At 38.8% G+C, this 23,816-nt stretch overlaps 1 protein-coding gene across 1 annotated transcript in view; it reads left to right on the top strand.

Moving 5' to 3' along the window:
• Positions 1-23,816, top strand: part of phkb.L (phosphorylase kinase, beta L homeolog) — a 205,584-nt gene that overhangs the window by 8,824 nt on the left and 172,944 nt on the right. The window contains 2 exon segments of the mRNA XM_041590233.1: positions 2,986-3,000; positions 10,237-10,326. Coding sequence (XP_041446167.1) covers positions 2,986-3,000; positions 10,237-10,326 — 105 coding nt within the window.

Below are 23,816 nucleotides of genomic sequence, written 5' to 3'. Positions count from 1 at the left end.
TTAAGATTTTTACCTGCACTTAGGGTTGGCACTTTTTCTGTATAAAATACTTTCCTATGAATGTTTGCTATTATTTTTTCTCTATTACTAAAATTGGCATGAAGTATCGTATTTATTGGTAGAGCAGGCAGGTGGCCACTTTGCTGAAAAGAAAATTCTCACTTTGTTAGCCTTAATGAATACGTTCTCTATCTACAAAAACATGTTATATCTACAAAAAACATGCATTTTGAATTTGGTGAAAGCTTGTGGGTTTAAGAATTCTTGATTAAGAATTTATATTTTTCATGATGTAATTTTTTTTTATTTAAAAAGTCTGTAGATATTAGTCCTCTTCGCTTGTTTTTATTTGCTAGTGTTGGTGGCAAGCTGTGTTAAAGATCAGTATCCTAAAAATAACTTGGAATAACAGTATGAAATTTCATTTGAACTACATGCCTGAGGGAGCTGGACTGTAGCTGGCACTGCCGAGGTTACAGTGTGCATTTCATATTATTACTAAGCACACTGCCTGGGCACTGCTCTTGTTAGATAGTTCAGTTTTGTGCGTAGATAAAATATTTAGCAATGTGATTCTGAGAATAGCTACTCTAGCCATTTCATTCCGTTCCATTTGATGGATATTACATTTTAAAGCACTTCATCTTTTTCTCCTTTTGTGGCTTATTTGGTGACATGACTTTTGTGCGCTATAGTAAACTGACTTGTGCTAGGGCCGTTTACTCTACTTTCCTTGGTGGGCTGAGACCACCGATGAGCTCTCTTTCTCAGGGGTAAGCCCTCGCAGCAGGGCGGAGGCAAGGGTGTAGTGTAACTGTAACCTGATGCAATAGCACAATGATGGGCGCCAGTAGTTCTTTAACAGGTGAACCAAGAACAGTATTTATTGAACAATAGCACAGAGATCATTTAGCACATTGATCCACAATGGAGCATAGAACATACACAGCAGCATAAAGGAAGCATATACTCACAGCACGTATAGGCTGAATCCCCACAGGCTAGGGAATATACAGCAGAGAGTAAGCTGACAGCATATGATGGGTATTGCCCAGTTTTCAGGATATCTTCCAGTGGCAGACTAGGGGAACTCCTGACATCCCTATCTCAACACTTGGTTCCCTACTCTGGGTCAGTAATACCCTGGGATCTTAATCCCTCTAATCTCCTCGGCGGATGCCTTGAGCTGCTCAACTAAATAACCTCTCTATCACTCCTAGAGTGATCTATAAGATGAGTATAGCTGTCTAATTACTAGGGCCAAGGCGCCTAGGGTCAGCACCACCCATTCCCTTCCAGCCTGCTTGGTTGGGCTAAAGCAATGGACCCAGAGCATATGGTTCCTAAACCTTTTATACTCTGCCTCTAGAGTACACTGTGTGAACTGCAGGGGTTACATAAGCACAAGGTCCCCAAAAGGACCCACTGAGGTGTCCATATTACTAGGGATGTGCCTGTCTGTAAAGTGTAAGGGTGTCTAAGATTTTCACATCCCTACACACCGAATCCAGGATTCGGCATTTTTCAGCAGGATTCGGCCGAATCCTTCTGCCAGCCGAACCGAATCCAAATCGGGGATGGTAATTGTGTGACTTTTTGTCAGAAAACAAGGAAGTAAAAAATTCTTTCCCCTTCCCACCCCTAATTTGCATATGCAAATTAGGGTTGGGATTCGGTTCGGTATTCGGCCGAATGTTTCATGAAGGATTCAGGGGTTTCAGCCAAATCCAAAATGGTGGATTCGGCTGTTAATTGAATCTTGATAAAATTGGTGCTGTAACTCTACTGTGTGTGACCTTAGGTTTTAAGCTCTACCGGGCCAGTAACTGATGCGAATGGTGTTTAGTTTATCTAAAATCGTCTTAACTGTATTAGTGCTATATAAATAAGGTGGGTGTTTCTGCTGCATACCCATAAGCGTAGTCCAAATAAACTTGAAATTTTACCAAACTTGATTGTTTGTTTATTATTAAAAAGATGTGCATGTAAAATACAACTTGATTGAAACCCTCCCACCTGAAAACATTGAATTCCTAGTCTACCTCATTTTCAGCGTGTCTACGAAGTCTCCAAAAAATAATAATTAAAACTCAAATTGAAACAATCCCTTACTCAAATTGAAACAATTCCTTAATTTACAGTAAATTGCAAGCTTCCAGATATGGAATTTTTACATTTTTGCGTTTTTTGCACTTTATAAATATTAACCATTCAGGGTTAGCAAACCCAAATTCACGAGTTTTAGAAACAAAATATTCAGATGAATAAATAAACATGTACAGTGTGTTATTGTAATATATAGCAACCCAGCTGTTCTCTAGGTACAAGGACTGTTAGGGCACTAACACATGGGCTGTTTTACTGCCCACAGTAAACTGCAGGTGCCAAAATACCAGATATGTGCTTTATTTCTTGCAAATTTAATTGCCACAGGTAAATTACTCAAAATGCATAATCGCATTTTTAGTAATTTGGCTCGCAATTGCCTCTGAATGTATTGTTGTGCAATTTTAGTGCTTTCTCCGTGGTGATTTACATTGCAGACAATGACACAGCATTGTGCCCCTGATGTCATTGTTATTAGGGTTGCTGGGAATTGTAATTCTGGAGCAGTGGAAAGAAATAAGGCATTCCTTGTATAGTATGTTATGTCATTTTTTTCCCATCAGATAAAACCAATTAATGTTAGTGATTGCAGATCTCTGTAATAGAAGAAGAGTACATAAAAGCTAAATGGATTATGTGCATTAAAATTCATTGGTATAGATTGAGCGATAAACTGTTGCATAGCAGCAGCTTTTCATTTATTTGTAAACTACAGTCTCTAGAAGAAGACAGATGGAGGAGTCTTCCAGAGATGGGCTTTAAACTACAGCTCAGCCGTAGTATTCTGTTTCATTATTTATGTAAGTGTAGGGTTACTGGATTTTTTTAATCCATTCATCTAATTTCTGTATTCTTCTTTATTTTTTCTGCATTACAAAGGAAAGGAATCCAATGGTAAGTAGAGTTTCTGAGTGAATATTCGCTGTTCTCTGATGTTAGAATGCTGCTTATTTACTCTAAATTGTAAAAGGTTGGAAAGACGCAATTTATCAAAGGAAAAGTGTAGTTTATGTTAAAATAAGATTACAGTTTTAAAATGGCAGTAATCAATCATTATCCTTATCTTAAGGAGAAAATACAAAACCATTTATTTGTAGCTTTCATGTGTTAACTTCAATTATAAATACCTGTACATTTTGTTCACACAATAAGGGGTTGTTTTCGGGATGCACCAAATACAGGATTTCATTTGGGATGCAGCAGTCCTTTTTGCAGGATTTGGTATTTAGAGAAATACAAAAATTATGCATTTGGTGTATTCCTAGTCGTTTTGCCATTTGTATCAAATACTCCCTCAAAGGAATGGCTGTCACTGAACTCTGGGACAATTTGTTCCTATACCAAACATTACTGCTTTATGATATCAGCAGGCCCAAGGCAAATATTTAATTGGTGGGCCCCCACTTGCCTAAGACATTTTATTATAGAACAACCCTCAAGCACCAGAACTTCAATAAAATAAGGTAGACCGAGAAGAATTGGTCTGTGCTTGCTGATGTAGATGTGGTGTATAGGTGTGCCACCCTGAATCTCAACCATGGGGTGCCACAAGAAAGAAAGTGAATAGATTAACCATGGTGTAGAGCTCTTCCAGATGATTGAGTGTCCTATCATCTCTGCAGATTCTTCTGTCAAAAGTTATACTAGATAAAAAAGTCAGCTGGAGTGCCCCCTATCCTGGTGCGTTCTGGGCAAATGGCCCTTTTGCCCATTTATCAAATTGGCCCTGAATGCGGATTTGACAGATGTTTGCCCTAAATGTAAAATACCTTGTACTTCTATTGCTACTAGTGTTAACACTGTGCAGTGAATTATGTAAACATTTAGTGACACCTCCTGTGCGTAACATATCACAGCTTGACATATATATCACAACTATAGGTTCTATGAAGGATGCTGCCACTTTGCAGAGTGATTTGACTCAGTTGGAAAACTGGGCAGCAAACTGGAAAATGAGGTCCAATGTTGATAAATGCAAGGTTATGCACTTTGGTAAAAATAATATAAATACAAGTTATACACTAAATGGCAGTGTGTTGGGAGTTTCCTTAACTGAAAAGGATCTAGGGTTTTTAGTAGATGACAAGTTATCTAATTCTGAGCAGTGTCATTCTGTGGCTACTAAAGCAAATAAAGTTCTGTCTTGCATAAAAAAGGGCATTAACTCAAGGGATGAAAACATAATTATGCCTCTTTATAAGTCCCTGGTAAGGCCTCATCTGGAGTATGCAGTACAGTATGCAGTTTTGGACTCCAGTCCTTAAGAGGGATATAAATGAGCAGGAGAGAGTACAGAGACGTGCAACTAAATTGGTTAGAGGGATGGAAAACTTAAATTATGAGTGTAGACTGTCAATGTTGGGGTTGTTTTCTCGTTTTGCGAGGGGACATGATAACACTTTACAAATACTTTAGAGGGCATTATAGACAAATAGCAGGGGACCTTTTTACCCAGAGGCCACCCCTTCAGACTAGAAGAAAAGAACTTTCATTTGAAGCAACGTAGGTGGTTCTTCACAGTCAGGACAGTGAGGTTGTGGAATGCACTGCCGGGTGATGTTGTGATGGCTGATTCCGTTAATGCCTTTAAGAATGGCTTGGATGATTCTTGGACAGACATAATATCAAAGGCTATTGTGATACTAAACTCTATAGTTAGTATAGATATGGGTATATATAATTTATGTGAAGGTATGGAGGGGTGTTTGTATGGATGCTGGGTTTTTATTTGGAGGGGTTGACCTTGATGGACTTTCTTTTTTCAAACCGATATAACTATGAAACTATATCTATTTCCCTTTTCAAGAGGCAACATTGTGAATACCAGTAATCGCTTCAGACTAACTTCAACTAACTGAAAAAAGTAATGAAGGAGGAACCCTGTTTTAAAATATGCAAAATTAAGTCCGAACATACTATCTTATTAGATAGAGCAAACAATACACGGCCATAAGTCTCATCAAATACAAGACTATAGTGTGAATTGCGCATTGAACAAAAAGACATATGGGATGCTTAAATAAACTGCTGAATAATATGCAGTCATTTAGAGATGTTTTCTTTTGATGACATTGTCATCTCTTAAATCTTTATGTCAAAATGAAGTGACACATTTATTTAGTGCTATTTATGTCTGCTACCATATAAATATATATATATATATATATATATATATATATATATATATATATATATATATATATATATATATATATATATATATATATATATATATATATATAAGAAGTTGACATTACACTGGCAAGAAATGCCATAATACAAATATAAATCAATGGAGGGCACTCCAAACGTAATAAACGAAAAGAAAATCACAGAAATTACTTTTAAAGAAATATAAGATGCAATCAACCCTGGGATACCCCCACAGTTAGTTACCCAAAGCCATATACAAAATAGATAGTGTATGCCCACTCTAAGAAAAAATCTTTGACAAACGAAGGTGGTATTGTGCCAAAACGTTGGGGCATTCTCATCATTAGCAAGTGTATCTGCTCCCTGTGGTTTGTCTCTCTTTTTGCCTTGATCTTGTAACTAGGTGGTATGTATATATCTGTGTTGATACCGCTATGTAAATTGTCTTGTATTATATACCAGCCTATCTGATGTATACTTGTTTGTTATATTTTATATAAAAGAGGATTTTTCTAATACCACCTTCGTTTGTCAAAGATTTTTTCTTGAGAGTGCATACCCTATCTATTTTGTATAAGAAATGCCATATTGTCAGGTAGCATGGTATTGCATCATTTAAAGCAATACTGATACTTTCCTATAACAATCAAAGGCATACAAGGCATTTATCCAACAGTTGGCCTTGGGGCTAGCCATTGCATCATCATTGTAGGCCAGCATAGCTGCCATCAGGGGTATAAGATGGTACTGTAGTCTGGGGCCATGTTAGCAGAAAGAGGCTCCAATGGGAAAAGCTAAATGTGTGAGTCACAAAAGGGGGTGGGGATTGTCAGCAGGTGTGGTTTGGAAGGGACTCGTGCTGAGTTTGGCCCAATTGGGCATATGACAGGGGATGATCAGGGTGGTGTTTGGCATAACAGGCAAGTGCCCAGGGTTGATCTTGGATATCGCTGTAAATGCGAGTGAGATTTCCCCCCCCCCATTTTACGTGTTGGAATGGCCCACACTCTAGGGAGCTCATGTAGTACTTGGGGCCCCTTGATCGGACAACAAGCTAACTTACTAGTGTGGGGCCCCGTGATTTTTGCCAGCTGCCCTTGGGCCCATGCAAATTGGTGGCTTAATTAGGTAAAGATCTGCTCATTTGACTTACAGCATATTCAGTATACCTAGCATCACAGGTAGGAATGAGAACTTGTTTTGCCGTTTTTCAGTTTTTAGTGGAATTTACAGTCTAGGGCCCCTATGACATACACACACACACACATATCACTCTTTGATAAATATACCCCATGGTGAGAACATTTACACTCCTAGCTGAAATTTTCACAAATACTTTCCAACAAACATAACAGGTATGCTACCTGTTATCCAGAAATCGTGGGACATGGGGTTTTCCAAATAAGGGGTCTTTCTGCTTGGATCACCATTCTTTGTCTATTAAAAAATCGTTAAATAAACCCAATATGATTGTTTTGCATTTAAAAGAGATTAATTATATCTGAGTTGGGATCAAGTACAAGGTACTCTATTACAGAGAAATAGGTCATTATTTTTAAAAATGTAAACAATTTGATTAAACAGAAGTCTGAGAGATCCTCTTCCCTAATTCAGAGCTTTATGGACAACATGATTCCAGATAACGTATGATATATGGCTGAATGTCATTGGTTTTCTTTCCCTTTAAATTGTAAACTCTTGCTAACTAGGCTTTTTATACTGTTACATATTGTAACTGATGCTTATTAATTTATTGTAAATTCCTTGTTTGTTATAATATTATTGTAAATTGTGACTTAAATTTATGGTGCTATATAAAATAAAAGAGGAAAAAAAGATGATAAAATCCTTTATATTACATAAATATCAATTTGAAGGAATTAGCAAGAATGCCATGAATTGATGTTCTTCTGAGCAAGAGGAAAATGTATTCACAATGTAATATTTACATAGTTATTTGGAAGAAAGTCTGTTTTGATCCAGACAAAAAGAATTAAAAAAAGTATTTTTTCTTAAAAAAAATAAAATAAAATCATGCTTTTGTGTTTTTTTTCTTGTAATCCAAAATGTTTTATCAGTATAAAAAGATTTCTGTGCTTTGAAAGTAGAGGGAAACATTGCAATTTATGTTGCATACTGCAGATGAAAGCCTTGAAAGCTAGACTCATTTCCATTATAAAATCTTAATGCTAAATTAGCTCACTTTTAAGGCAGCTTGAAAGAATACAGAAATGAACATTCTCTCGTCTGCATTTTCAATGTTTCGTAGTGGTGAATTGGGTAAATGTTGCTAGCGAGTAGAGGAATGCTACTGAAAATTAATTTAACGACTGGCTATAAAGACTAAATCTTTTTAATAACATACAAGTGAAGAACTGATTTAGCAGTTTTGGGCTCTGTATATTTTTGTGAATATTATAACATCAAGAGTCAGCTAATCTTGAGTTTAGAGTTATTTGTAAGTGGAATTGCTAAACAGGATTTGACCCTTTTTATACTCTACACTGCTGATTCTGGCTCTTGAAGTTGTAGCAGAAGCCAGCTAAATTAACATACCAGTGAAGATGCATAGAAGGCATTGTGGGAATTGGAATCTTGGTTAAAGGACGGCTGGCGTCTATTAGGATCAGGGCACATAGGCAGATTCGGGAAGATTAGTTGCTCAACGACAAATCTCTTCTTCGGGCGACTAATCATCCCAAACTGCCTCCCTTGCCTTCCCGCTGGCTGTCTAAAATGTAAATCGCCGGCGGGATGGCACTCGGAGCGCTTTGTTTACGAAGTTGCCTTACGAGGAAACTTCGGAAAATTAATCGATCCGAGTGCCATCCCTGCCTTCCCGCGGCTAAAATGTAAATGCCGGCGGGAAGGTGGAAGGCAGGAATAACATTGCATTTTGTTTTATTAATGTGTATTGAAAATTTACTTGGAATTACAGCTTTCATTATAAAAATAAAATTTTTAGGGTCTTATGTTTGTGAAAAATCTCTACCCAAACGATAGATCTGCACATATAATTGCATTTATACCAAGGAAACAGATCTTTGCCCAGTTTGACCACTTACATGCTAGGCAAAATCAGGCTTATTCAATCGCTTGGCCCCTGGGCCAAAATCTTATTATCATTGGTGTCAATACATTAGGCCTATAATGATAGGACCACATTAACTCAGAGATGCGGTCCTCGCCCAATGAGATTATAAAACCTACTTGATAGATATTTGGCCAATTTTCAGGCAGATATATTTCCCGTGAGTAGGTTGGGGAAGGATCATGCACAGATAAGATGCCAATCTGCCAATGGATGGCCATGTTAAGAAAGATCGGTAGGTCATTGTGTGTTTATAGTATAGAAATAAGCTTTCATTTTGCTCCATTTATTTGCCTAGTGAACAGAGAAGTGTCTTTAGCATCTGACATTGCTGATATGCAATAATTAATAACATGTTAAGGCTTGTTGAACAGCTGAAATCATGTTCTGTTGGACATGATCTGAAAATACTTTGGAAAATGTTCCAGACTGTGTTGACTGGCAATTTAGACAATAGTCAAGTTTATTTTAAGCTCTTTAATTTTTTGCTACTCATATGGCTGTTGGCAAGATGTGAGAAATTTAAAAAAGTAATTACATTATTAATAGAAATACTTTAATTGCTGTAGTTTTAATGAAGCTATGCGTTTTTATTAGGTCTGCTTCTACATGAGTGAGTATTAATTTGTTTTACAAGTGAATGCGAGCTTTCTGTTTTAAATTAATATAAAATATACTTGAGCTACATCAAATCTAATATAATAAAAGCTCTAAATGCTGTGATTTGCTCCAGTTTTATCGTACATTATTTCTGTGTGAATGTATAGATTTGTGTTATGAGCGTGAATATATGCTTAGATGGCAGTTCTACTGTGGATAGTTTATGAAGATATGAATTGAAAAAAATGTAATATGAAAAAAAAAGGTGCAAAAATGTGAATATGCCATCCAATATTTTTAGTTATTGCATGCTTTAAAGGTTCCTGTTCACTTGCTTGAAAACTTCCGTCTGTTGCAAGACCAAACAAAAGCCAGTTTCATACTTTTTGGCACTGAAGCAGGAGCTGAACAGTTCTTCTAAGCATCAACCGTCAGAACTTTATAACAAACGGCTTTCAGGTCAAGGGGGGGGGATAAGAGTTTACTTCTGAAATGGCCCAATTTATAAAGTAAGTAAATTGATGGTATTTTCATGGTTGTGCAGAGAATCTGAAAATTGTGTGATGCGATTCTTACAGGTGATTAAATTGCTAAATGCTTTCTTGGGTAAATCTAAAGGAAATTTAAACAAAAGCAAGCCTTTTTTCACAAAGGAATAATTTTTTTTTTTTTGTTTTGGATTTACTTTTTACATTCCCCCATTTGGCTGAAGGAGTTGTTGATCACTGAAGTGCAGGATGGAAAGTATAAAAAAAAAACAGACATATTTTTTTGTACTTTGCACCCTGTTCCATAGGTGATAGCCAGGCTGGTGTGTAGAAGAGGAAGGGGGGAATTGCAGGAGCTCCCAATACCACCTCCTATACACACCCTATTTTTTAATCTAGTGCGAGGTGGATTGCCCTGGATGCAAGTGCTAACAATATAAGAGTGCAATTTTGTGGCTCTGTGTTCTAGCTTTTGCATCGGAGGGAAACCAAAATGATTACACTTATATTGTTTTGGAACCGACACCTAAAATAGTGGAATCTGTATATTCAAACTATATAGAACAGCGATTCTTAAACTTTGGGGCTTACCCCCCTTAGATGAGGAGGCAGGTCTTAGGCCAGCAAGGGAGAGATTGATAATATGGATATATTTGGGGAGGAAGATAATTTGCTTTCCAAGATACATTTGAAGTCCAATGTGGGTGAGTTTTAGGGTAAAGAGTTATTTGCTGTGCTAGATATTCTTGTAACAACAGTTTTTCTTTTTTGTTCTCTGATTGGCTATTTGTTTTTTAGGCTCGGTGTATGAACCAATTAAGAGCTCGGACCTACCCAGGTCAAACAATGAAAGTCTGTGGGAGAAATTAGATCGGTATTATAGGATTGGTAAGTAGTACTAAATGATTTTTGTTAACCTCTACTTTTTACCTTTATTCCAAGGGCTGTTTCAGTTGAGCTTTTGCAGTATCATACAGTTTAACCTGTGGTACTTCTAATTGATGTAAAAGGGAAGCTCTAGGCAAGAAGCACTGCTTTGATAATGCTTGCCTTTACACGTAGCAGTGATTTTGCATTTATGCATGCCATACTCCGTTGCCACCAGAAAACATGGCTTTTCTAGGGACTTTCCAGTTTAAAACTGCCTGCTGAGCAACAAAACTAGCCAAATCTTAGGCCCCCCGAAGTCACAGCTCTGCATTTGTCTTCACAAACCAACTGCTGACCTCATAGTCCTGCCTAATAACGTTATAATCCCACCTCTTTTTCCAGATTTTGCCAGTGCTAAATCTGGCAACCTTTAATGCCATAGCTCCAGGTGTAAGACATTTTTTTCCTAAAATGGGCTGTAAAAATTGTACATATAAGTTGCAAACTATAGTGGGGAGAATTTTTAAGAAAAGGAATAACCCTTAAGTCAGTGATCCCCAACCAGTAGCTCATGAGCAACATGTTGCTCTCCAACCCCTTGGATGTTGCTCCCAGTGGCCTCATAGCAGATGCTTATTTTTGAATTTCAGGCTTGGAGGCAAGTTTTGGTTTTATAAAAACCAAGTGCACTGCCAAACAGAGCCTCAATCTAGGTTGACAATCCACATAGGGGCTACCAAATGGCTAATCACAGCACTTATTTGGCACCCCAAAAACATTTTTCATGCTAGTGTTGCTCCCCAACTCCTTTTACTTCTGAATATTGCTCACAGGTTCAACCGGTTGGGGATCCCTGCCTTCAGTTGTAGTTTTAGAAAGTGTTCTAGGAAACCACAACTTTTAAGTTAGATATGAGGAATAGCCCAATCTGGTATGTATTAAAGCTAATAAAGTGAAGCAATTGACTTACAGGATGGCAGCATAGTTTTGCCATTCTTCAGATGCCTTGTACAAACTCATTATGAGTATGCAGTGCAGTTTTAAATAACATTTCCTTTACTTTTCTTTGTAATTTCAAAATAGTACCTTGTACTTGATCACAACTAAGATATATTGGTAGGAAAACAATCCTATTGGGTTTATTTAATGTTTAAATGATTTTCAGCAGACTTAAAGTATGGCTATACTGATTACAGAAAGACCCCTTATCCAGAAATCCCTTGGTCCTGAACATTCTGACAATAGGTTCCATACCTATTTTATTTCATGAATGAGCTCATAATTATGAAAATTCATGGGATTAAAGGGCACCAATCATAACTAAAATAATTATACTACACTATGCGAAAGTTCAAGAAATCCGATTTCTAAAACAAAATTGTTTGTATAATGTAAATCATCAGCTCACTATACCTTCTGCAAAATCTCCCCTATCTCCTCTGCAGCTCTAGTTGTGTCAGGCATCTTTGATTTCACTGCCTCCTCCTACCTATATCTCCACAGCCTACTGCAGCTCTGAAATCTCGCACATGCTCAGTTGAAATTCCTTGGTTGCCTAGCAACCCTTCTAAGCTATTTTCAAATCAGCCAAATTTCCATGTTAGCTGCTGTTCAGTAGTTCTGCCACCTGTCTGGAATTTGTGTGTGCCCTTCATTTGCATAATGACCACCAGCAGGGGGACAAGATAGGGAAATCTCATGATACTTCTAGTGGAGGAGTTGACTAAAGCTAGGCATTCTGGGTAGAATACTCAGGGCAGTTCTACAATCTGAGCATGCTCGTGAACTCATTTGCATGTTATAGCCACAGTATGGACTCCCTCAGTGAAAGAAACCGTTTGACAAAGTAAGGGATTTTTTAAAAACTTTTTCCCCCAAAAAAACTGTATATGTAGTTTGATTAAACATGTTTAGGTTGTACTGGTCAGATTGTTAATATGTGTTTGATTTTGACTGTGACAGGTGTCCTTTAAAGTGATTGTAATTCGCATTATGTCATCCATTTTTAAGCAAGGGGAAAATCGCTGTTGCCATTGCACTTTCTCAAATGAAATACTCAGTATACACTTTCCATTGACTTTTATAGCATCTCTGCAGGTGACATACTTTTGATTTTTAATCTACATTTTCACATTTACAAAAAAAAGTTTAAAAAAAAATTAACTAAAGGTGGTAAAAAAAATCCAATGGCAAAGTAGTCACAATCACAATTATTTGCTTTGATATTTACAGATCTTGGCAATATTCACAAATATTCATTGCTTTGCCCCTACAAGTTAGCTGCAAGGTTAATCACCCTGTGCTAATGTGTTTTCAGGCTGAGAAGGCCTTGAGAAGCATTACCAAACACCCCAAATCCACTCTGTGTGCCATAGACCTTATAGTTAGCAGCAGTTAAAGAGTTACATTTCTGGACTATTTAAATATAATAGGATAAATTGTTACAAATTCTTGATTCATCAGACTGAATGCAATCAGCTATTATTGTCTCATAATATGATATCTGCCCATGTATGGCCATCTTTAGTTTCGAAGGATCTTATTTAAACAGCTGCTAATTACAGAGAACCTTAGCCTACAATTATAACCAATTTGAAAGATGTTCTGTTGTTTCATACAGTGATGTGTGGGACTATAGTTTAATACAGTGCACCTGACTTGCAGTAACAGCAGTTTTTTCTTCCATAAGGTTACTTAGATGCATGTGAATTGGAAGAGTTTTGCAAAAGGCAGTATTCAGTTAATTAATGCTCACTGATTGAAATACAGTGAGTAAATGCATCATAAATTTGTATATGGAAGAAATATGTTTTTGTGCTTGTTTGTGTGCTTTATCTAATAAATGCTACTTGACTAAAAGAGGAGTTTCTGCATTTACAGGCAAATGTGGAGTTCACAAACAAATAATTATTACTATACGTATGCAAGTGTTTATACCTCAAATATAAACCCAAGGGACTAATTATTGGGATAAATAATAAAGTGTGGGGATTGAACGCTTATCTAAATATTATTATTATTAACATGTATTTATATAGCGCCAACATATTGCGTAGCACTGTAAGGTAAATATGTTTATACAACTAAATCACATGAACATAGAACATATGGAGTTACATACATCACAATCAATACCGGTACAAAAGGTGAGGAAGGCCCTATGCAAAAGAGCATACAATCTAAAGGGAAGGGAGTAACACACAAGGTGTGGGAGTGGGCAAGATTGAATTAAGTGGGTGAGAAATGTGGTACTGTATGTGGTGTTGCATTTGGTAGTCAAGCAGAGTAAATAGCATGTTTAATTTATTAAGATATTTCAACAGTAAACTAATGCCACATTAAAAACATATTTCACTGCTTTGAAATGAAATTACCACATATATCAGTTCAGTGTAGGATATCTGAGTTGTGAATAAAAGCTGCAAGGCACTATATCTGTGCATATGTGGTTCACTCTGTGTTGTGGTTCACAACTGATCATAGAAAACCAGATTTTTGGCAGAGAAACAGTCCTCTGAGCTAATTTTTCAGTTTGAACATAGCTCACTTAATTGCTGTGGCAATATGCCTTTTCTTGAAAACCTGTTTAAATCTACCTGTCAGATAACCAGTATTTTCAATCTATCTTTTCAAATCAACGTAAAAAGCAAATTAAAGGACAGGAACTTCAAAAGTAATCATATTCAAACATTGCATTAATTTGTTAATCAGTAAGTCTGGCGTAGAAATAATGAAAGTAGTATGATGGAATAATAATTATATAGTAATTATAATGATTAACATTTATTTTTATCTGACATTTTTAAGCCTCTTGACATTTTAATACTACCGTGGCAGGCACTATATTTACCTACATGAGTATGTTAAGGATTGAATGGTTTCAAGCCAACTCATTCTGTAGAAATTTTAACATTAAGAAAATGTTGGCAAACTAACAGCATTAATGACCTTTTAATCTGTCTATCTGTATTCTATTGCTTTATTCCTTAATAGTAAAGGATGGGGAACTATTTTCTGATCCCCATCCAGTAACAGACCTAAGTTTTCATTTATGCAATGCAGCACGGAATGCAAAGTGCAAAAAAAAAATTGGAGCTGTCATTTTGTATCCGGCTCGACACAGAATAGAGCAGCAAAGACCCTGCCACTCGATGAATACATGCTGCTTGCGTCTGGCAGTGCTGTTTTCACGTGAAAGATATCGGCATAAATTGGCATGTAATTTAAGATGCTCAAAGTGCTACGGAGCCCTGTACAGAGCTGCCGTGCAGAGAACAGTACTGTGCTGAACAGACCAAAGCCAAATGAGCATTGTACAATGTAGGTCTCTATAAAAAATATTTCATGTAAATTTTCATAATTTACTTTTTTAGTAGTATGTGACATTGGGCAATCATAAATAGAAAATTGCTATTTTAAGAACAAAGAGCCGCCCCTTGGCATCCTATGATTCACGGTGCACGCAAACAAACCAAACAAACCTCACATTTTAGGTCACACGAGCCAATTAACAGACAAAGTTGCACACTTCTTCCTGTTACAGTTAGAGCTACAATATATCTCTGAGGCAGCACAGAGACCATGACAAAATGGCGGTTCAAGGCAAGAGATGTAAAAGGGCAATATTTACTTAAATAAATTGACCAGTTTGGTAAGAGTCTTTAATATGCCACTTTGGTATAAACTCTTTTGCTTAGGTATTCATTTTGGGAGTATAGTTTTGCTTTAATTTGACAGTTTGAATCCACTGTTTTAAAATTAGAATCTGTGGATGAAACCATGCCTTTAACCAATCAGAAATCAAATCAGAATACATGGGTAAAGGTAAGGTTTAATGGGAACAAGATACTTCTGGGCACATAAGCCCAGAATCTGCAGGTTAAATTACAGAGCACAAATAATACTGTTGTAATTGTATTTATTTATATAGCAAATGTGTGATTGGTGCAACTTCACTGCATCTACCATAGTCCAAGTCTCCAAAATAGATGCAACTGCATACCTCCCAACTGTTGACCACTTAGCCCGCAGTCCTGGTTTCTCACTGAAATGTACCGATCTCCTGCATTGACTCCCAAGACAATATACCATGTTTCTGAATCTTAATTTTCACCCTCATTCCATTTTTCAAATGTTGGGAGGTATGCAACTGTGCATGCATTTCCAATGCAAATCTAATGCAGTTGCACTGAATATCTTCAGTCTGTTTGGTGTCATTTCCATTGTTCGCTGTGACAAGGGACTTGTGCACCCTATTCTTTAAGTGTAACTGCACTTTGCCTATTGATTTAGGGAACAAACTATGGAGCTCAAGTTGGTAGCTAAATGGTTCCTCTGCGTCAGTAGGCACAGCAGTGCATAATTAGGAATGGAAGAACTGAACGGTGCTGGGCACAACTATATGGAAGTGCGAATAGCGAATTTTGATGCAAGTAGCTATAATGAAAGTGTGGTTTCAAATGCAACTCAGTATGGGGAAAAGCACAAGTTGCCCACTGCATCTGAACACGTTAATGAGCCTTGGTATACAGGTATCTGGAAACCCATTATCCAGAAAACTGAATTACGGGATGGCCATCTCCCATAGACTCCATTTTGTCTAATTAATCCAAATGATTTCCTTTTTCTCTGTAATACTAAAACAGTACCTTATAGTTGATCCAAACTAAGATATAATTAAACTTAATTAAACATTTAAACATTTACAATTAAACATTGGAAGCAAAACCAGACTATTGGATTTAATTTTTTTTAAAGGTTTTTATTTTTGCTTTTCACAACACAACAATACACACAATAACATGTACAAGCATTACTATGACAGTCAAATAGCAGTTAAACATCTTAGCAGGTCATCAAGTAGCATAAATACATTCATAGATCAACAGGGGGCATTCTGGACTATGATCGCTAACTTGTTCGGAATTATCAAATCTAAGGAGCTCACACTGGGTTGGCATCTAACCAGGGGTCCCAGACCTTTTCAGATTTTGTTAGTTTAATGACAGGCAGTTTATTATTTACCATCTGTACCCATTGCTGGACTGTTGGTGCTTGGGGCTCATCCACTTCATTGCTACAAACTTCTTTGCATAAAAATACACTGTTTTTAACTGAATTCTAGTTTTATTCAGGGGGACAACCTCCTCCACTAGACCTAGGAGGCACATCTCTGGGGTTAGTACTCTCGGTAGGAGGAGCTGGTCTGTAAGATATTTTACAACTTTGGTCCAATACTCGTAGACTGGCGGGCAGGTCCAAAACAGGTGAAAGAACCCAGCATCTGGGGCCTGACACTTGGGGCATATGGCATTCTGCCCATCACTTTTAGTCTCAGCGGGGTAATATAGGTCAAATGCATTATTCTATATTGAACCATCTTATCCCTGGTAGAGATCAGGAAGTCATATATTCCCTCTATAGTATCATCCCACATTGCATTAACTAAATGAGGTATATCCATGACCACTTGCTCTTTACCTTCTCAAAAGGACTTCCCAAAGCAGGGATCATGGATTTGTAGAGGTCAGATATTAACTTTTTGGGGCTAGGGTCCCATGATCTGCCTTCATACTGTGGAATCAAAGTAGAGACTGACTGTGAGCCAAATTGGGATACAAATGCATGTCGCAGTTGGAGATAGTGATAAGCTAGATCATGGGTTGAATCAGTTTCTCTTTGAGTTGGGCCAAAGTGGGGAAGGTGTCATTGACTAACAAATCACTTAAGTGCCGGATCCCCAGTTTAGGCCAGTAGTGGAAGTCTGGCAATTGCCATGGATGCTGAAAGTTTGAGTTCCTCCATAGTGGGGTATACGGCAAGGGCTTAGGACTTTTTTTTTCATCATTTTCCTAACTAAAGCCAATATTCTTTGCGGGATTGTAGGTTCTGGTGGCAACTCAGGGGTGTCTTTACTTTTCCTGTATGGGGCCTTCCTAATTGCATCTAGGGAGCCTGCTATAGAGGCATGAAGTGCAGTTAACGTATTTCCTGGGTCAGAACAGAACCAGTTATGTATATACATTAGTTGTGAGGCATAGTAATAGTATCGGAGGTGTGGCAAGGCATGGCCTCCCTTCTCCTGGGGGGCCATTAGCGACAGCTTGCTGATCCTAGGGAATTTGTGGGCACATGCATAGGGAAGTAGGATAGAGTCTATATGTTTGTGTACCTGTGGGGAAATCCACACTGGGGTATGCTGCATCACATACATATATTTGGGTAAGAAAATCATTTTGAACAGGTTCACCCTGCCCCACACCGTGAGTGGGAGGCATTCCCGTTGACCTGCTTTACTTTTAAATAACTGTCACCGGTTCAATATTGTCCGCCACATATTCTTCAACCTTGTTTGATATGGTAACCCCAAGGTATCTAAATTTTGACACCCACTTCAGTCCTTGGATTTCCCCTTCAGATTTGGGTAGATTTACCTTTATTTACTACCAGGCCACTGAAAGTACCAAATTGGTCTGTCAATTCTAGAGCCTTGTGAAAGGAGTTCTCAGGATCTGCTAGAAATAGGAGGATGTCTTCCGTGTAGAGGGCTACCTATTCTTCCAACCTCCCATACTTGAGCCCAAGCATGTTGGGTGATTGACGTAGCATTATGGCTAGAGGCTCTATTGCCAGCGCAAACAGTAGGGGGGAAAGTGGGCATCCCGGTCTAGTTCCACGGGATAGGGGAAACGCCCTAGAAAGAGTGTTATTGACCTGTATACGGGCAGTTGGAGACTGGTAGAGTAACTGAATGCAGTTTATGAAATTGCATCCTACCCCAAAATTCTCTAACACCTTCCACAAATAGGACCACTCGACCACAGTCTAATGCCTTGGTGGCATCTAGGGATGCTAGCGTTCTGGTGCCCGCATTGTTATGGCCAACTTGGAGGTGGGAGTACAACTGTCTCAGGTTAATGGCCGTGCTTTTATTGGGCATGAAGCCTGTTTGGTCTGGATGAACAATCGTAGTTATCACTTTGTTTAGGCGCTGAGATAGAATATTTGCTAAGACTTTATCATCCGTATTGATAAGAGAAATGGGACGATAGGAGTCACAATTTTCAGGATCTTTCCCTTCTTTAAGTATAAGAATTATAGTAGCAGCATAGAAGGATTGAGCAAGTGTACCCAACTCTTTCGCCTCAGCTGGTGTGGCATGTAGTTTGGGAGTTAGTTGTTCCCCGAAAAAGCGGTACCAGGCGTCCGGCAGTCCGTCTGGTCCAGGGGTTTTCCCTGGGGATAGGCTTCTGATGGCTTCTGCCACTTCACCCAAAGTTATGGGGGCATCTAGATAGGAGGACAAGTCACATAACCAGGGGCAGCTGGGAAATTGACAAAATATCTAGCCCCATGTCAGATTTCAAAATTGAATATAAAAAAATCTGTTTGCTCTTTTGAGAAATGGATTTCAGTGCAGAATTCTGCTGGAGTAGCACTATTAACTGATGCGTTTTGAAAAAAACATGTTTTCCGATGACAGGATCCCTTTAAATTTGGAGTTTAACCCATGCATACTTACGTACATAACAAATAACACACATTAAACACCCCAAAATTTTCCCTAGCCCACCCTGCCTGTCTATACCATATAGACGGCCTGTACCCTGAACTGGTTCCCATCAGGAGAGTTACATAGTTACATAGTTACATAGTTAAATTGGGTTGAAAAAAGACAAAGTCAATCAAGTTCAACCCCTCCAAATGAAAACCCAGCATCCATACACACACCCCTCCCTACTTTTAATTAAATTCTTTATACCCATACCTATACTCTATAGAGCTTAGTATCACAATAGCCTTTGATATTATGTCTGTCCAAAAAATCATCCAAGCCATTCTTAAAGGCATTAAGGGGATCCTGTCATCGGAAAACATGTTTTTTTCAAAACGCACCAGTTAATAGTGCTACTGCCCCTGGTCATGTGACTTGTGCCTGCACTTTAGGAGAGAAATACTTTCTGGCAGGCTGCTGTTTTTCCTTCTCAATGTAACTGAATGTGTCTCAGTGAGACATGGGTTTTTACTATTGAGTGCTGTTCTTAGATCTGCCAGGCAGCTATTATCTTGTGTTAGGGAGCTGTTATCTGGTTACCTACCCATTGTTCTTTTGTTTGGCTGCTGGGGGGGGGAAGGGAGGGGGTGATATCACTCCAACTTGCAGTACAGCAGTAAAGAGTGATTGAAGTTTATCAGAGCACAAGTCACATGACTTGGGGCAGCTGCGAAATTGACAATATGTCTAGCCCCTTGTCAGATTTCAAAATTGAATATAAAAAAATCTGTTTGCTCTTTTGAGAAATGGATTTCAGTGCAGAATTCTGCTGGATCAGCACTATTAACTGATTCATTTTGAAAAAAATTTTTTTTCCCATGACAGTATCCCTTTAACTGAATCAGCCATCACAACATCACCCGACAGTGCATTCCACAACCTCACTGTCCTGACTGTGAAGAACCACCTACGTTGCTTCAAATGAAAGTTCTTTTCTTCTAGTCTAAAGGGGTGGCCTCTGGTACGGTGATCCACTTTATGGGTAAAAAGGTCCCCTGCTATTTGTCTATAATGTCCTCTAATGTACTTGTAAAGTGTAATCATGTCCCCTCGCAAGCGCCTTTTTTCCAGAGAAAACAACCCCAACCTTGACAGTTAGCTAGTGCTAAGTTCCTTGAAACATTTCCATGCTGACCATACTGTAAGTCAGGGGCAACAACACCCTGCTGCAGCGAATATTTATTTTGCTGGTGGTTGTAATTGAATTGCTTCTGAAATTCTTACAAGTGGTGATGGGAGAACAAGGGAAAGAGCGAAAAAAAGCATACGAGGCGTCATGTGCCGCTTGTAGGATAGAGGTGGCCATCCAGACTATCCTTTAAAGAGACAGTGGAGCATATCAGTAACGTTCAGGATGATAAGTCAGTTTAGGTTTATGGGGGGGGGGAGAGGTCATAGACTTCAGCATATGGACACATAGAGAATATTTAGACATTCTTGGGCTTAGTTACTAAGGCAAGGCCCGGCCTTATCCGGAGTGCCGGTACTCGGTAGTGTTTAGGCAGCCCCATGCTACACTGTAGTTTGCCAAATAGTCCACGGGAGAGCAAATGACTCCCGGGTCAAACTCCCCCAAAAAACCCTCAACAATAACTGTCAAGCCCCCTCCAACTAAGGTGGCACTTACTGGCCCATATACTCTATATACTATACTTTACTGTCGATGAGGCAGGCTGTTGCGTGGGCTATTCTGTTGCCTCCGTGTATTAAGCCACTGGTCTGCTTCCGAAGGGGACCCAAAGAACCGCGTGGAGTCGCCATCCACGATCCGCAGCTTGGCAGGATAGATCAGCAAGTAGGTTATTCCTGCTTCTCGCATCCTTCTCTTGACACCTTGGAAAGAAGCGCGTTGCTTTTGTATCGCCGGTGAGTAATCCGGGTAGAGACTGATAGGACTCCCATTCCAGGTGATCGGGCCTTCCTTCCTTGCTGCTACAAGCGCTGCATCTCTGTCTCTGTAGTTCAGGAACCGCATGATGAACGGCCTTGGGCTGGAGCCAGGTGGTAGAGGCCTTGTGGGGGATGCGGTGCTCATGCTCAATTATCAGGACTTTCGAGAAGTTAGTTATCCACTCCCAATTTCTCCCTTAGCGGTTCCTTCCGTTTTCTCGGGGAGCCCCACCATGGGCAAATTATTGCGTTGGTTCCTGTTTTACAGGTCTTCAGCCCGGTTGGTAAGGATTTGTACTTGTTGCTGCAGTTGGGCGATGTCGTCGGGGATGGGGCGCACTGTGTCTTCTAACTCCGACAACCGCCGTTCTGCTTCCATTGTGCACTTGCAGAGGTCCACCTTGATGGTTTTAATCTGTGCAGTTGTGGACGCGTGAGTACCCTTAATCGCCGTGAGGATCTCTGCGTTAGTAGGCTCAGGCATTGCGGTGTCAGTCATTGCAGTCCGATACTGGAGTTGGCGGGTCCGCGTCTGCGGCCTTGTTGGTGTCTAGAGAGGCACTCAAATACCTGTCCATACGGTTTTCAGACCTAGCTCTGGTCCCGTGTTTTCCCATATTGCAGCTGGGTGATTGGGGTGCTTTTTCGCCGCAAAGGTGACTGTTATCCTCAGGAGTATGGTCAGGATATTAACTTAAAGTACAAAGCAGCTCAAAAGTACGTCTGCTCAATCCGCCATTTTGGCCACTCCCCCCCGGATTTATTTAATGTTTAAATTATTAGACTAAAGGTATGAAGATCCAAAATACAGAAAGATCTGTTATCCAGAATACTCGGAACCTAGGTTATTCCGGATAACAGGTCCCATACCTGTATAAGAAATTTAGTAAAAATCATTTTCCATAATAATTTTCCTTGTCCACTATTGTTCTAGAGCCTAGATTCAGAATTCTGAGTGTGAAGACATGTTTGCTTGGTGTGATTTGTAATAGAAATGAAAGTTTTGCCTAAACCACAACTAATGTATAAAGTGCAGAAGGAGTGGCGCATTTACTCCTCTGGTAAGTCTTTGAATTGAATGTCTCACATCGTTTGACCATATTTTATCATTTACCTGGTTCATTGCTTTGTCCTCCCTGCCGAGTAGAGAACAGCTCAATTTACTTGAAACAGTTGGTGGTAGCAAACTCATGCTGCTTGCCTCCTATTCTTCTATGTCGAGTTTTTCCAAGCCCCAAACATGGTCACATGTAACCGCAATGTTGGTGGTAAGGATTTAAAACTTTTTGCATAATGATTAGAGGCAGTTGCAAGGTTATATGGAATCCTGTACTTGATGATTCTTACAAGACTGGCTATTTATTACTGTTTTCTTAGGGACCAGTAATATGTTATAAGCCACATACACACCAACTTATACAATACCAGGGCAGAATTCTATTAGAAAGGGACTAATTCAGAATCTCACGTGGTGTGGTTAAAACTACTGGTAACTGTGGCCATACATATTTGGGGTGTTGAGGAGGCCTGTCACACACCTATGATTGCTCCTGGACCCTATAACTTTGAGCTTCACCCCAGTTAGAAAATATTGCTATATCTCACAATTTTTTAAAGGTGTTCCTATGTGCTGCAATTTAGAAATATACATAGATTGGCGTGTTTTCTTATTGGCATATGTATAAGAATCTTGCCCCAAAAAAGGACACAAAATTTAACCCATGTACTTAGGAAGAAGAACAGTTTGTTTGTATTTCAACCTGCTTGGATTGATTTATTTGTGTTGCATAATCAATAATCCCTGCAGGGATATTGCTTTATGGGTGTTGATGATCTTGCTCATCACAGTTAATACATTTAATCCCTACTAACTGCTTATTTTTTTTTATAAATATGTCTATTTGTTTCTTACTGTGATTTTTTTACAGTCAGAATAAACTGGAATACTAATACAAAACAGAATAGGTTTGTTATCTAATCTAGATCAGTGATGCCTAAAAGGCAGCCTGAGGATCTCATGCTGCTTTCCTTGCTGATCTGAGGTCCCATGAGTGGTGACCCACCAGGAAGCCTATGTCTGCTGCCTGCAGATATTTTATGGAGTGCTTATAAATGTTACATTTATGCACATAATGTACATTTATTCACCTTTAGTTAAAAGCTTTAATTAAGTTTGTTCAATAATTACTTGGGCTATGCATTTTTCCACCCATACAATATACCCTGTTTCTAGAATTTGCATAAAGGGAAAGTTGAGTGTCTTCTATTTATTTATTTTTATTGTGCAAACACCAACATGATATTTAATATTCATCCCTGTTATTGGTCCCATATGATGCCATGACCATGGTGGTGAGAATTCAGTGGTTCCTTCTGGGATGGCCAAGAGTGGTTTGTTCTAAAAGTACCAATATTGATGCACAAATACCTCTGAGTCATGGGTGTATAGCTAGCTGTCATACTTGACCAATTTGCTTTAGTCAAACAGGTCAACCAAGAAACAATTATTTCGCTCACGGCTTCTTGATACTACTTTACTCTCACAGGGCATGAACCATGGATACAGTTGATAGTTGCGGTCCGATGGGCAGGCTTTTTATCCTCAGAGAAGCTGAGTGGTTGTTGTTAATGGGATTCTGTTATGGTTTTTTATGATGTATCTAGCATGGGAGTATTTTTAGCAATGCATGTGTCCGGGAGCATTTATCTTGTTACCAGAGCACAATTCACATGACTGAGGGCACCTGGGAAACTGAAACCTTATGTCAGGCTTCAAAATGAAATAGAATCCTATTAATGTCAAGTGCCAGAAGATTTCACTAAGGGTGGGTAACATTCCTTTTCAAATGGGTCTCGTGGCAATTTAAACAAACCCTTCCATAAACTCTCAAGAGAACAATGAGTTTGACTTTGCAAAGTATTCAGCCTTTATGTCACAGCAAATGCAACCCTTTCCCTTTTCCCATTGACTTTTGTTTGGCTATTCTAAGATGCTTCCAATAAACTTCATGTAGAGCTAGTCTGTCAGATGAATGATGAAATGGATAACTCAAAACCATCTTGT

This window comes from Xenopus laevis, chromosome 4L (genome assembly GCF_017654675.1).
Source record: "Xenopus laevis strain J_2021 chromosome 4L, Xenopus_laevis_v10.1, whole genome shotgun sequence".
Taxonomy (NCBI): Eukaryota; Metazoa; Chordata; class Amphibia; order Anura; family Pipidae; genus Xenopus; species Xenopus laevis.
This window is presented reverse-complemented; position numbering and strand designations above follow the sequence as displayed.